A 15,812-nucleotide genomic window follows, 5' to 3' on the forward strand; every position below is an offset into this window, starting at 1 on the left:
ATTTAAAAACTAAAAATTTCCATGTTCGAATGTTGACAAGTTTTTAAACACTGTGAGTTTCCCCCCCACCAAAAGCATCCTGTCACTCTGAGATTTGGTTTGTCATGTAAGATATCAGCTTTTAGCTTCAGGTATAGAGGGTGATTCTCCAAATGACAGCAGTTGTTCCTGATCTCAGGTTTGTAGAGTACAAAAATTCCCTGCTTTAAGGGAAAAAAATCCAAATACATAAGACTGATCCATTTAGACATGATTTGGGATTCATTAAGTAGTAGGTTTTGGGTTATACAAAAGTCCTTCTATGCCTAGCTTTTGTGGATCTTATTTTTCCCGAAAATCAATTAGCTCCCATTTGTTTGAACTGGCATAGCCATCTTATTTCATGATTTACCTTTCTATGTGTGCTCTCAAATAATACCTTCAAAGGGATTTGGGAACATTTTCATGTTGATTTGGGCCTACACAGGCACAGATATATTCTTTTAAAATTATTATTATCCTTATTTTTGCCTTAAATTAAAATAAACACATTTAGACTTTCAAGTTCCAAATTACTAAGATGATGAAAAGAAAAATACAAGTCACTATGTCCAAAATGTGACCTTTACACAACCCTTGGGGAGTTGGGGCCATTGACTTGGTGATGTTGCGTGAAAGATTATAAAGTCCAATTGTTCCTATTGGGGTCACTGAGAGTGGTAAAGGAGGTTTCCCCTTGAAACCAAATTTCCCATTTACTCCCACTCTGGACTGAAAACGCAAACCATGCACAGCGCTTTCTTTCTACAGCATTTCACTTCTCAGCTCTCTTCTCCCAGAACCAGTTGGTTTCTGGCATTCTGAGGAGAACTCAGTGAGTGGATTTGCCTCTTCAAAATCAGGTAAAAGACTACAGAGTCCATCCAGCCAGTTTCTTTAATGTCTAACAATTAACACTTCAGGAAGAAACTCCGTGAGGTTGGCTCTATAAAGGTGGGCTGAGACACATCCAAGTGGCTATCAATTTGTTTCATCTATTCATCATCATTCATTAATTCAAAAAGCATGAGGTTGAATCCTATGAAGTAGCAGCCTTTGCAGGTCAAAAATCAGCACTTTCACACGGTGTTGGGAGACAATTCTCCATGGGTCTCTCATGTTTCCAAGTGTCTTATAAGCAGAAGCACCAGCTGCCTTAGTTCTGAACTACCTTCTCAAGGTTATGAGTACAGTGAACAGCCTTTGGAGACAGAGATAATGTCAGTCTCCAGAGCAAAGGGCGGATTTACTAACTATCTAGCATAAGAAAGATAACGTCTCCCTCTAGAGCAAAGCACGGGCAGACTCACTGCCCATTCTCTGAGACTCAGGCACAGGAACTGAGGGTTTCTCTCCTGTAACGCAACACACTGCTTGTGTGGGCATCACCTGGCCCTGTTCACCCTGCCCTGTGGGAAGTGGGGCCTGGGGAACTGGCACACATGCTGATGCTCTGGGTATTGCATGGCTCTGAGTAATAAAGTCCCTTGTCTCTGACCCAGGAGTTTCACGTCTTCTGCTAACATCTATGTAACTGTGGCAGGCTAATGTGTTAGCTTACAATTAGGGTGAGATCTCAGACCAGTCATGGTTCTTGACATACGGTTCACGTTATTAATTGAGCACCTATTATACAAGACATGGTAAAAGACACTGGAGATACAATGGTGAATAAGAGAGACAGTCTCTGCCCTCATAGAACTTTGACTGTCATAGAGGATACAGCACCACCCCCCCAAATCATCAAACAAATAAAACAAGTAAAAATTGTGATAAGTGCTTTGAAAAGAACAGAGTACTGTGATAGGGAATAACAGGAGGAAGCCACTTAGGGAGGATGGCCAGGGATGGGTTCTCTATTCCATGCAGGTGGCATTTAAGGGTAAGCTGGAACAGGCAAGTGAAAAGCTAGGAGAAGAGTATTCCAGGCAGGAGATATAGCTTATGCAAAGGCCCTGAGGTGCAAAAGGACAGAAGTGAATCTAATGTGGCTGGAGGGGAGCAAAAAAACAAAAAAAAGTGATATAAAATGAGTTTGGCAAGATCCAGGCAGGGGGACAGAGCATCCGGGGCCCTGTAGGCCATGTGGATGGGTTGGATTTTATTCTGGGACCAATGGGAACAAATGAAAAGTTTTAAAGGTAGAAACAGCATTATTTAGCTTCCATTTTAAGAAGTCACTTCTACAGCAAGGTGGAGATTGAGATTGTTTCTCACTGAGCATCTGGGTCTGGGGATGGTTTGGTAGAAACTGACATCACTGAGGTCAAAAATCCCTGTTCTCAAGGGGAACATCTTCAGAGATAAAGCAGAGAAGGTTGAGGGAGCTCTTTGCCATCAGAATTCCATGCAAAAGGACTGAGGTCTCTTTGCACAGACTCTTTGCTGGCCTGGAAGGCCTCCCTGACCCTTTAGCTGAGGTATTCATCTGTAACTCTCTGTTTAGAAAATATTTAGCTCCGAATCATTCTTTCCTCACTCCACTCCACGTGGGTTTTGTACCCTTCCTCTGTGTTCCCCTAACTCCTATAATTGCCTCTTTACATATCTGCCTTGTCTCACCAAGTTCTGTGGGGAAGAGACCAGATCTCAATCATCCACCAGGTAATCTCAATCCTCGGCACACTGTAGGTCCCTGGTAAAAAGATGTTGAAGTGTGTGTTTGTGTGCGCACGTGTGTATGCCTGCGTATGCAGGAGGGTAGGAGAATTCCAAACAAGCAAAAACTGTAATGAAGAGTATTTTTCAGTTAATTTTGCCGAGGTCTTACATTTGAAGGATTCCTGCAGTTTCTGAGGGGAAAAATTATGCGGTACTGCTGAAATATAAAAGAAGCCCACCCTTTTCAGTCTTTTTCCAACACTCGATGAAATATTGCTATTGCAATATTACCAGCTTTCCTTTTAGTCAATGTGGTTTAAGTTTTCTTGAGGAAACAATGGCAGGCCATGAGAGTAAGCCCAGGAAATGGGATTTTTACACACACAGAGGCTGGCCTCCACTAAATTTGCATGTGCTTCAAGAATGCCGCTCTGTGGTCCCCTGAGAAGAAGCTCACTTCTGCAAGCAGGCTGCTTCTCTCCTGAACACATCAGAAGACTTCCCTGAGTCAAAGGTGCATTTAGTGTGATCGCTGGTTGACATCCGTCTCACATTTTTCCTTCTGTTTCGCATCACAGGGCCTTTCGGCACTCATGGCTGCTCTTGATGGAGAATGTTCTGATAATAGATATGTGTGGGAGAACCTCTGAACCAAATAAAACACTGTTCTTTTCCTTGCATTTCAGGCCAATTACTATCATTGCTCTATCAAGATGTCTGCCCAACTATTAGGCCGATTACCTTTGACTTCCTCTCTGAGTTACAGACCAGACAAGAGAAATCCTCCGGGGAGAATTGCTATTCCCAGCTCTGACAGGCAAGTGAGGGTAATGGCCTGGGGGAGGGGCATCTTGCTACCATGTCTGTGTCAATGTGGATAAAGGAGCTGGAGGGCAGAAGCCATTATTAGACAATGTGGCCCCCAGAAAACTCACTGTGCAGGGGAAAAGGAACTCATTTGGCTGGAATCCAAAGCAATCCAGTGGTTCAACTCTGGAGAGTTTGAATCCTGACTCCACATCTTCCTAGCTGTGCATGACCTTCGGCAAGTTGTTGAACTTCTCTCAGTCTTGGCATCTTCAACCAGAAAACAGAATATTGGCAGCACGCAGCTCATGTGACTGTTGAATGGGTTGACTGAGCTAGTCCCCACAGAGGGCTGAATCCAGGCTGGCACATGGTCAACTCTATAAATGGGGAGTTGTTAGGGTTTTTGTTATTAACCACTTCACTGAGTCCTTGTAGACTCCAAATAAGCCAGTTACTGTGTGGGGTCTATACTGTTAGGTATGCATGAAGCCTTTTCAGTTTAAACACAAGGTGACAAAAAGGATATAATTTCTCACTATGTTCTTAATCTAAAGATCATTTTTTATCTCAACATCTCAAACTAGTTCCAAATGTGTTGCTAGTTTCTTCCTTTTGTGAGCTAGTTTTTATCCTTTTACTTTTTTTCCCCCCTGGTGTATAACCCAATCCTGGAAATTTCCCTAACCGTGGAAGACTTTCCTAGTGCCTTTCGTTATACAAAGTTTATGACGAGAGTTTAGAGCAAGGGTTGGCAAACTTTTTCTGTAAAGGGCCAGACAGTAAATATTTAGGCTTTGTTGGACAAACTGTCTCTGTCGCAACTACTCAACTGTGTCGTTTTAGCTGCCATAGACAATATGCCAACAGATGAACATGGCTGTGCTCCAATAAAGCTTTATTTATAAAAACAGGCAGAGGGCCAGACCCAGCTCATGGGCTCTAGTGTGCCAGCCCCTGCTTTAGAGGATTTGGCTGGCCCTGATAGGGCCAATCTTTCCTTAGCAGAGGGAATAAGGATTAATTTCAATCCTATGTCAATACCAAATCCTATCTGATTTTGTACCACTCTAAAGTTGTGGCCACCATGAAGAACCACCACTTGAATTTCAGGTTGGCTTAAATAGATCTTTCAAGAATCAGGGAACCAACCCCTCAGAGAAATCCACGAGGCCAACAGGGAAGTTCTTAAAATGCAGTCAATAGAAAAACAGCTGTACAAGATGTGCTCTTAAAAATCACCGGTCTTCGTTTAGTGACTACCAGTTCCATTCCAGATGTGTTCCATTCGGGAAGTCACATCATCCTTTCCTTCAAGGACTTGGCACTACCTTTCCACAAATGAAACTGAGGCTCAGGAAAGTCAGTGACTTTCCCAGTTAGCTTGGGAAAGAAAAGCTGGACTTTAATCTTGGCTTCACCAGGCCTTTCCTCATGAAACCATCTTATCTTGGCTTCTCCAGTGAACCTTGAGATCCGCAACTACATGCTGTTGGGACAAGATGCTGTTGCAGAAAGGGAACAGGCAAAGCCCAGTAGCCCAAGACATTGCCGCCATTTCCATGTCCTGGGACCTTGAAGAACTCGGTTTTCTGAACCTCAGTTTATTCCTCTGAGAGATGGATCTAACAATCTGCCCTGATTCACAGATGTTTTACCCAGGATCAGTTATCATCAGTGAGAAGATTAAAACCTAATGACAAAACAAATTTAATGAAAATATCTGTAGCTTTTATTTGACTGTTAAAATTCTTAGGGTTTGCTTTAGAAAACTTCATGAAATCTTCTTAAGCTGAAGACCTCTTTCAGGAAATGGCATGTATATATGAGAATAAATTTTGGATAAAATCTTAGCTTTTCCCATGATAGCTAATAAAAAGCAGGGCTAAAAACATGCCAAAAATGACAAGTGCTTAATTAAAACATTTTGAGATTCACCTACTTGGGAACAAAGATACGATTTTTTTTTTCTTATGTCTATATCTTTTGCCTGATTTAATTTTAAGGGTTTTTTTTTTTTTTAACTTTTTATTTTGAGCTTTCCTTGATTTTTAAGAGAAATTCTGAGCTGATGTGAATAGTCAGTATTTTCTGGCTCTACTGTGTGTTTAGAGATTTACATACTTTATTTTATTTAAACCTCACAATAGCCCTGTGAAGTGGGAACAAGTTCGTTCCATTTTACTAGTTAGTTCTCAGTTTCTATAGGAGACTGAGGCTTACAAAGTCCAATGAGTGACACAGGTTGCGTGGCCAGACCTTGAGCCAGGGGCTCTGACCCGAGCTCTTCACCACAACTGAGTCCTTGCAACTCAAAGTGGCCCTTTCATGATTTAAGCAGCATTTGTATTTTAACCAAGACTAGTTTTAGGGGGTTGATACTATGAGGCCTAAATTAAGGATTCTGGTTTGTTCTCCTACATGGTAGAAACTACCTTGGAAGGTGTGCCTTCTGCAGAGAAGCCCAGAACGTGTCCATCCTTCCCTTCACGGCGTATTACCTCCAAGATCCCGTACCTACCTAAGACAACAGTGTTGAAGGAAACCATCTCTTTGTCTTTGCCATCATTGTAGAAGGCCAGGTGCCACAGGCCCACGTCCAGATACTGCACAAACACGGCTTCGTTTTGAACCAGGGTCTGTATGCTCCGGCGTTCCCTGGGTGACTCAACCACACTCCACTTCTCCTTCCCATCCAGACGCTCCATGAAGTCATACTAGGAAAAGAAGAGAGAGCGCCCCGTGTGAAACAGGGTACAGACCTGGTCCATGGCTAGCACCTTTTCCTGCCACCTCATTAGTTAACTGAGAAATACTTTTGAGTACATGTTACTGTGAGTTCATCCTGTAAAACAAGAGTCACAAAAGTTGTACCAACAGTCACCATCTATTATGCTTATAATTATTGCCAATAGTTTTATTACTATAGGCCACAATCTCTCTTCTGCAGTTTGAAATCTAAAAAGCTTTAAAACACAAACTATTATGTTTTCTTCTGCTGCTTCTTCTTTGTGTGTGTGTGTGTGTGTGAGAGAGAGAGAGAGAGAGAGAGACAAAGATAGAAAGAGAGAGAGAAAGATGGGTTATCGCTCCAGGCCCCACTGGGGTGTTTTGTAATATATAGCATATGCCAAATATAACCTTTTTATAACTCTCAAAATTCTGAATTCAAAAACACATCTGGCTCCCCAAGAGTTTCACATAAGGACTTTTGGACCTAAGTTATGAGCTCCATTTTTTTTTTTAATTTTTTTTTTTTTTGAGGAAGATTAGCCCTGAGCTAACTGCTGGCAATCCTCCTCTTTTTGCTGAGGAAGACTGGCCCTGAGCTAACATCCATGCCCATCGTCCTCTACGTTATATGGGGGACGCCTGCCACAGCATGGCTTGCCAAGCGGTGCCATGTCTGCACCTGGGATCCGAACCAGCGAACCCCGTGCTGCTGAAGTGGAACATGCACACTTAACCACTGCACCACCCGGCCGGCCCCATCAGCTCCATTTATTGATCATTTACTAAAGGAAGGTGGTACAGCAGAGTAGTTAAGAATGAGGGCCTGGAACCAGACTACCTGGAAGAGAATCTGGCACTTACTAGCTTCACCTGCTGGTGCCTCAGTTTCCCCATCTGCAAAACTGAAAATAATAGTACTTATGTTATAGGTCGCTGTGAGGAATAAGATAATATTTAGAACAGTGTCTGGCACAGAGCAAATATAAAATACAAGCTAGCTGTCGTCATCATCACCATCATTATAATTTCATTCAATTCTTGCAAAAACCCTGCAAAATAGCTACTATTTGTATCTTATTTTACAGATAAAAAAACTGAAGCTCAGAGAAGTCAAGCAACTTCTCAAAAGTCACACAGTGACTAAATGGCCAAGCCAAAATTTGAACCTAGGTCTGTTCAGCTGCAATGTCCATGTCCTCACAGTGCCTGGCCTCAGACAAACCGACAATTAAATATTAAACCCTGGGGCAGGCCCTGTGGCTGATTGGTTAGGTTTACGTGCTCGACTTTGGCAGCCCACGGTTTCACTGGTTCAGATCCTGGGAGCGGACATGGCACCACTCATTGGGCCATGCTGAGGTGGCGTCCCACATAGCACAAAAAGAGGGACCTACAACTAAAGTATACAAGTGAATACTCGGGGGCTTTGGGGAGAAGAAGAAGAAGAAAAAAAAGATAGGCAACAAATGTTAGCTCAGGTGCCAATCTTTTTTTTTTTTTAAATTAAACCCTATTTCAATGGAAACCAGGTTCAGAACTGGAAGCAATCCATGAGAGAGGGAGTGGACAGCAAAGGCTACCAGGATGTGGGGGATGGGGAGAGCAAGTTGACCCAACAGAGGCCTGTCATAGAGAATGGTGAAATTCCGTGGTGGGCAAGTGGGAGCCACTGAAGACTCGTGAGCAGTGACTGATGTGATGATAGCAATGTTTCGAGGAATTCATTTGTAGGCAGGATAAGAGGTATTCTAAAGGGGAAAATGAAAAGAAGCAAGAAGACCAGTTAGGAAGTGATTGCAGAAACCCAAGCATGAGGTGACAAGGAATAGTCACCTTAGGATAGTGAATGGGAAGAGGAGACAACTTCAGAGGAACATTTTTAAGGAACAGAGGACACTGCTTGACCATGGGCTGGACAGAGAGGCTGAAGGAAAAGGCAAAGAGGACCCCAGTGTTTCTTATTCGTCCACAAGAAAATCGGTCAGACCTTGGTAGAAATGGACTAAGCTTGTGAACTCTTTCAGATCACGGCAGGGCAACGTCATCTGCACTGTGACTCCCAGAGAAATTCCGAGTGGAGGCCTTGAGCAGCCTAAAACCAGCACTGTGGGAATACGCTCTCTTTCACCACTTTCTCCTCCATAAAAAGGTTTTTATAGATTATGGACAACTCTAATCCTTTTCACAAACTTCACAGAATGAAACTCCAGGAATCTACTAATGTGACTTCTCCATCACCAGAATTCCCAGTTTTTCCCATCTGAAATGTGATCGTTGAAAACCAAAGAGTCTATAATCTTCAGTGCAAGGGCTTTGCTGTCAGACAAACCTGGGTTTGAACTCTGATTGTGCCATTTGCTAGTGTTTGAAGTTGGAGGCATCTACTTTTAGCCTCTTCCTGGTTTGCATTCTAGGGAATAATAACTCGCAACTTTCAGGGATGTTACAAGGCTGACGTGACATAATGCTTCGGGCAGAGCCTGGAAGATAACAACCATTGTATTAAGTATCTCGTGATGCTGAGTCACTTACTTGCAAATCATAATGATCAAAGAAGAGAAGAGCGTGGTTCTGGTTTTTACATCTGGGGGATGGCAGCTGGTCATTGCTTACGGAGTGGAAATTTCCCCCATCTCTCAGGAAACGAGTATTTGTATTTATCTTCCTTCTACTCTATATCCCATTGGTCATAGCTGTCTTTATGGGACAAAATAGATGATTTGAAGCGATATGACAAACCGATGCTGCTTTTGGCGACCTTTGAAACCAAAGCATTTGTTCCTTAGCAACCTTGTAAATGTCCAACTACCAAGACCCACGTCTACAAATTGCTGTCAGCCAGAGGGATGCGTGTAACTTCCTTGGTGCCGAGGTGAGAAGAATATACTTCATTTGGGGTCCAGGATATCACCCCCATGAGGGAAAGTTTGGGGAAAGTGATTACTTGTGTCGGGCCATTGCTCATTATTAATTTGGGCATCCGTCATCTCTTGCTGCACTGGCTGACCAGCCAAGGGGCACACAAATGGCTGAGGACTAGCAGCCGTGCTCGCTCTTCAACCAATCAAATTACTGTGGGAGAAGGCATTTGTCAGAGGAGAGAGAGGACGTCTATTTTGGCTGGCTCCTCAGAGCTCCTCCACGGAAGCATGAAAGGCAGTTTTCATTTAGGGATGAAGCTGTGGGCCAGGCGCTCTCAAATAGGGCGTTGGGACATGTCGGGGTGAGATGATATGGTGTCCGCAGTGTCTCAATACTGTACCCCTTTATTGATCTTTATGTTTTTCAAAGCACTTATCACCCCTGAAATGATAGAATTCGTTTTTACGTATATTGTCAGTCTACTCAGACGAAAGTAAACCTCAGGAAGGCAGGGATTTCGTCCGCATGGTAGAGCGCTTAAGAGGGAAGACTTCAGAGCTGGCCTGCCTGAGTTAGCATCCTAGCTCTGCTGCTCACATGCCGTGACACTTGCACAAGCTATTACAATCTCTGTGCCTCAGTCTCCTTATCGTTAAAATGGGGACAATAATAGTATCTATATCAAAACATTGTTGTAAGGATTAAATGAGTCAATTCATGTTCAGTGCCCAGAATAGTAAGTACTTTGCATATGGTGAGCAAGCCTCAAGTTTCTGCTATCGTGATCACAACTCACTGCCGCATCTAATTCACCTGGAGCAGAGTCTGATTAATAAGTATTTGTTAAATATCAAATGAATGAAATACTACATTTGCAAACGAATTCCACTAAAGAGAATCTGAGTTGGAATATAGTCAAGGTTTTGTCTCTAATAATCATCACTTTCACCCCCCTGTCTTCTCATGTGGTTTCTTGGGTAGGAGAGAAAGGGGTAGAGTCACAGTCGGCAAGCTTGAATCTTGCACCACCCAGTGCAGAACACCCATATGATAGGACGCCAAGGCCCAAGATGTTATAGCACTCACATATAGCATCAAGATTTGAAAGCCGACATTATTAGGCCATTATGACCTCACCTTCCCAATTCTCAGTGGGATGATGTACGATGCATGCTTTCCTCCTTTGGACTTTCTTTGCTCCTTCTCTTGTCTTCCTTCCCTTCCTCCTTTGACACTGCTCCTTACTGACTGCCGTGGTAGACACTGTTAGCCATTGTCTACACTGGGGTCTTGCTCCTTTCCAGCCCACTTGCCACTAGGTGGGAGCATGTGACGGTGTTCCAGTCACTAGAACATAAGCTGTGGAATGTGCTCCACTTCTAGACCCTGCCATAAAACGTCCTTTGCAATCTCCTACTTGCCCTCTCTCCATTCTTATCTGCCTCTGGAGGGTGCCAGAGTACCCTTAAAGCCCAAGATGGTGGAGCCGCAAGATTGGAATGGCCTGGATCCTAGAATTAGCACTTGGAGGAAAGCCTGAAACTTGACACGAGCAAACAGTAAACACTTATTAAACTAAGCCATTGAAATGTTGGGACTTATTTGTTACTTCAGCATAGCTTTCAGAGCTTTCTTGGCTTCATGCTTCTCCTCCTTCCCAGTTCAAGATCATAATAAGTTCCAGCATATTTTCCACTGGGCCAAGTTCCAACCCATTATGTGTAGAGTGTCTTTTTATCCAAGTCTGCCCAGGAGAGTCTGAGTTTACACCTCACCTTCCTCCTTTCACTCTCAGAAGTGCTCTCATATGGACTATATGGTTACCTTACTCATAGGTCACCATATACCGAGTATCATCACGTAGCATCATTCACAGCTGCCATCACTTGGAGAAGGGTGGGAAGCTAGAAACACAAGGTGTATAAACCCAGCCAAACACAGAGACTGCCTTCCAGGGCATGGAGAGCAGGAGCTCAGGAGGAAGCTGGTTTGCACGGAGGCCATCTGGTTCAGGAGAGCCTCCACTCTCTAGGATTCCTAGACTGCAGTCTGGCCAGCTTGCTTGGCAGCCTGGCTGACACTAGAAGGAGGCCATTTTCCAAAAGCTGAGGCCCTGGCCAGAGTTTCTTTTTCATGCCCCAGCACTGGGGATTGATAACTCAGGCTCAGTACCAGGGACATCTGTCTTCTCTGTTCCAGGGCCCCATCATGATCAATCCTGGATGCAGCGATGCTCGGGGGACCTCAGCGTGCTTGGTTGACTAAGAAGGTTGCTGCATAGCACATTCTATCTAATAGATCTGCAGAAGCCCTGGAAGAGGATTAAGAGGCGCACGTCCAAATCCCAACGGGGGGATGTGTGTGCACGGGCCGGCTGCGGGAGGAAGTCTGTCTCTCAAGGCAGCTCGTCTCTCTTGACTCGGCAATAAGCCACCCAGAGGATGATAGCGCAATAACCCAAAATAAACACCCCCACCCCCAGTCCTCTCTTTTTCCTTGGCCTTTGAAAAACAACCCATGTTGGCATGCAATGTGAGGGCTGTGCCTCTGCGTCATCAGTCATACCCAAAAGTGGCATGAAAATGCAACTTTTACGAGCACTCGAGAGGCAAAGAAATAAACCACAGCAAATATCTGACTGATCCAATTATAAATCTCCCTCACTTCTTGGCAGAGACCAAGGAGGAATGGTAATTAAGATAACTTAGTGGGTTTCCAGAGGAGCTGGAAGAGAGAGCAGATGAGGCTGGACCATTGAGCATGGCCCGGCACTTTCCCAGGCGGGAAAGTGTCCACAAGCAGGGAGCGTGCTGCTGAGAGATGCTTCTGGAAGCCACGCAGATACACACCTGCCAAAGAGGGCGAGATTAAAGACAGACTCTTTGCCCTTCAGGAAGATGTTATTACTGGGTCCAGGACCCTGGGAAAGGGGCAAAAATAACTTTATTGCTATTTGGAATGTCTGCCCATTGAGGGTTGACATGGACAGGAAAAGCAGTAAACGCTGACATCTCCCACAAACGGCCTGCCACTCCCTTGCTCCACACTGGCAGCATCCCCGGCCTCCCTGTTTCTGATGCTGATTCCACCTCAGATGGCAGGGCACGCTCAGCGGTTGGTAGGACTGCAGGGAAGCAGCAGGTGTGAGCAAGGGCTGTTTGAAGCCACATTACCACGGGGTCTCTGGTCACATCTGGTGACGACTGGCAGCGGTGGGTCACTCGTAGGGGCCTGTTCATCTCTTTCTGCCTCCAGCCAGGCCCGTGGCAAAGTGCAGCTGGCTGATTCCTCATTAAAGCTCAGCTCAATTTCTTTTCTCTCCTTCAGAGGGGCTGAATGCTGAAGGAAAGGATGACCGCGGCAGCGCTGTGCCCCGGGGAGGGGCTGGCTCCCCTTAGCTTTTCCAGGACTCCCTGCTCAGTTCCTACTTACAGGGTCTGAGTCACTTAACTAGATGCCCATTGGCCCAGCTGCAGGCAATGCTGGGGCCACTCACCCACCAGCTATGAGAATGAGCGCTTAAGCCTCCAGACGGGAAACAGCACCTGTATGCGCAGACTGTGACATCTCACTGTGCCAGGTTCCACAGGCAAGGATCAAGCAAATCGAAGACAGAGAGGAACCAAACACAGTGCCTTAAAATAAGGAGCAGGGGAGAATACATCCGTATAGGGGAGTTCTCGATTCTTTCATTACACGTCCTCTTGCAGCCGTGGGAAAAGTAATCATCAAAAGTAAGAAGAGACTATTCTTATTCTGGGTACTTGCTCTGTGCCAGGCACAATGGCAAATGCTGACACACGTTATCTCATTTCGTCCTCCCAGAAACCCTATTCTTATCCCCATTTCTCAGGAGAGAACGATGGCTGCTAGAGAAGTTAAGTAACATACCGTTGACCGTGCTTGGTGGCCAAGCGAGGAATTGAACTGAATTTGCATGAGTTTTAACAATTGTGGGAGGTTGCCTCAAGTTTTCAAAGAACCTAGCTGTAGCTGCCAGCATATCTTGTGGCTGGCCTAGTTTGTAAGTGTTCTCAAGATGCCACTCAACAGAGAAGGAGGAGGAAGGCAGAGTTCAGAAGTGCTTGGGTCAGACATGCAGAAGCAGGTGGGGCCCTGGAGGACAGGCAGACATCTCAATGGAGCAGACAAACAAGGATGCCAGGGAAGGTCTGGGTGGCTTTGCTGGGTGTTGGCTGTATCTGGGCTATAAGATTTTTTTTTGCCAATCTCCAAACTCCTCCTCCTTGTGTTGCCGCCTTATGCTCTTTTCTCTGTTCCCGGAGCATGCCAAGCTCATCCCAGCCTCAGGGCCTTTGTATGAGCTACTCCCTCTACCTGACCTGCTCTTTCTCCTGATCTTCTTACAGCTGACTGCTTCTCGTCAATCCTGCCCTGTCTAAATATCATGATGTCAGAAAGGGCAGCCCTGACCATTCATTCTAAAATATCTCTGTCACTTCTCCTTTTTCTGTCCTCAGCAAAAACTCATCACTCTTTGAAAAAAAACTTGTTACTTAGCTACTAATTTATAGCCCATCTCCCTCCTCTTGGATTCAACCTTCTTAAGAGTGGGAGACTCATCTATTTCACTGGACACAGTATTCCCAGTGCCCAGAGCACTGAATGGCACCTAGAGGGTACCCAGCAAAGATCATGACTGAATGAATGAAAAAGATTTAGGCCCAATGGAAATAATCCCAGGAGTGAAGTCTATACTAACACAGTGGAGTTTTGGCGATACCATTACTGAGAGGACATAACTGCTTTAAGAAAAGTTTTTAGGAAATTTTAGTAAACACTATGCAGTTTCTCTGTATTTTTGTTTGCTAACTGCTCAGATGATACTCTACAAGGTAACATGTAACGAGGCCAGGCACTGCTCTAAGTGACTCACACGTACTACCTTATTTGATGTTTATAATAGCCCTATTGAACACGAATCATTATCCCCACTTTGCATATGAGGAAACTGAGGCATGGAGGGGTTATGTAACTTGCTCGAGGGTTGGTAAGTGGTGGAGCTGTGATTCACACCCAAGCAGCCAGCTTCAGAGAGCGTGCCCTCAATCCATGGCATTACAGGCTACTCAATATGCCGAACAAACAGGCAGGCAGCACGCGGTGTTGGCCAAGCTTTGCTCATTCGGAGGGGAGGCTGTCCCTGGAAGGGGACAGTATTTTACGGGTCAAGGGCAGGAGGGCCTTTGATGACATAAAGGGGCTCTTGAATTAGCCTGCTGGAGAAGTAGCACTGGAAACAGAACCATACTCGGGACCAACGACTTGTTTCATTTTTTGGATCCCGTTTCTTTGGCCTACAGTATCTCTCCCCTCTTGTGAGGCTGTGGTGCTAAGACAAAGCCTGGGGTGCCTGTGGTTCAGGCGTACCCTGCCCATGTGTAAGGAGATGAAGCAATTTTACTAATCTTAGTGGGAAAACCATCCTTTAACAAACTGCTTAGAGTAGAAAGTAAGAAACCAAGGAGCTTGGGTGCAGGCAGGACTTTTCTGGAAGAGACAAAGGAAGAATGTTTTCGTTACTGGGAACGGGGAGTGGAGTTAGAGAGAAATAAAGGAAGGGAAAGGGAGAGCAGCAAGAATGTTGGGGACCAGCCAGGCCACAATGTGGCCTTTTCCTGTGACTCCCTGCCCACACTCCCAAATCCTAGGGAAAACTAAAGGAAATTGTTAAGATCCTCGATGTCACCGAATTTCTTAAGGAAACCAGCAAGGAGAGTGAGCACAATTCCTGGATGTCACAGGGCAGGAAAGCGACGGTCAAGAGATACAGAGGAAGAAGCCTCAGGAACTCAGAAATCACGGCGAGGTCGCAGACACGCTGAGCCTGGTCTTGGCTGGGCAGGGAGCCCCAGCTGACACCTGGTTTCACTTGGAAGCCTAAAGTTTGCTAGACTGGGATTCATAGGAAAGAAAGATCTGAAACGCAGCTCTCAAGCCTGCGTCTTGCCCAGGCCTTATGTTATGGGGGAAAATGAACATAGAACTATTGGTTCATTCAACACATACTGAGCACCTACTCTGAGCCTCGCACAGCTCTGGGCACCAGGGACACAGCAGTGAATCAAATGGACAAGTTTCCTGCCCTCTAGGGGTTGACATTGCTGTGGAGGGATAGAATGTCAGGGACTGATGAGGCCTGTGACTAAAAAAGGAAACCCAAGACAACCCAAATGGACATCCACAAGTGAATGACAAACAGATTATAGTATATCCATACAACTAGAAATCTGCTCAGTAATAAAAGGAACGAGCCACCAATACGTACAACAACACGGGTGGATCTCACCGACTTTATGCCGAGTGGAAGAGGTCAGACACAAAAGAGCACAGGATTCCCCATTTATGAAACTCTAGGGAAGACAAACCCCATCTCTGGCGACAGAGCGGATGGGTAGTTGCCTGGGGTGGCGGTGAGGTTGGTGTGGGGCAGAGGGGAGCTTCTGGAGGTGGCAGTGCTCTATAACGTGACTGGTGCTGCTTACTCAGATGGCTACGGTTTTCAAATTCTAGGACTCAGACCCTACACTTAGAATGTGTGCACTGAATGGTTTGTAAATGCTATCTAAATTAAGTTGATTTAAGACAAATCAAGGTGGATAGGAGCATAGAGTGTCCAGTTTTAGATTCCCTTGTCTGCAAAGGGCTCACTGAGGGCATGGTATTTGGGCAGATGTCTGATAAAGGTAAGGGAGGAGCCATGTGAATACCTGGGGAAGGAACATTCTGGAAAGAGGGGACAGCCACTACAAAAGCTCTGAGACATAATG

At 45.1% G+C, this 15,812-nt stretch overlaps 1 protein-coding gene across 12 annotated transcripts in view; it reads right to left on the bottom strand.

Annotated features, from left to right (window-relative positions):
• The window catches only part of TENM2 (teneurin transmembrane protein 2), a 1,160,613-nt gene that overhangs the window by 156,095 nt on the left and 988,706 nt on the right, over positions 1–15,812 (bottom strand). For all 12 annotated transcript variants that reach the window (XM_070517111.1, XM_044777697.2, XM_070517110.1 and 9 more), the window contains one exon: positions 5,948–6,143. In XM_070517111.1, coding sequence (XP_070373212.1) covers positions 5,948–6,143 — 196 coding nt within the window. The remainder of the gene's footprint in view (positions 1–5,947; positions 6,144–15,812) is intronic.

This window comes from Equus asinus, chromosome 9 (genome assembly GCF_041296235.1).
Source record: "Equus asinus isolate D_3611 breed Donkey chromosome 9, EquAss-T2T_v2, whole genome shotgun sequence".
NCBI lineage: Eukaryota > Metazoa > Chordata > Mammalia > Perissodactyla > Equidae > Equus > Equus asinus.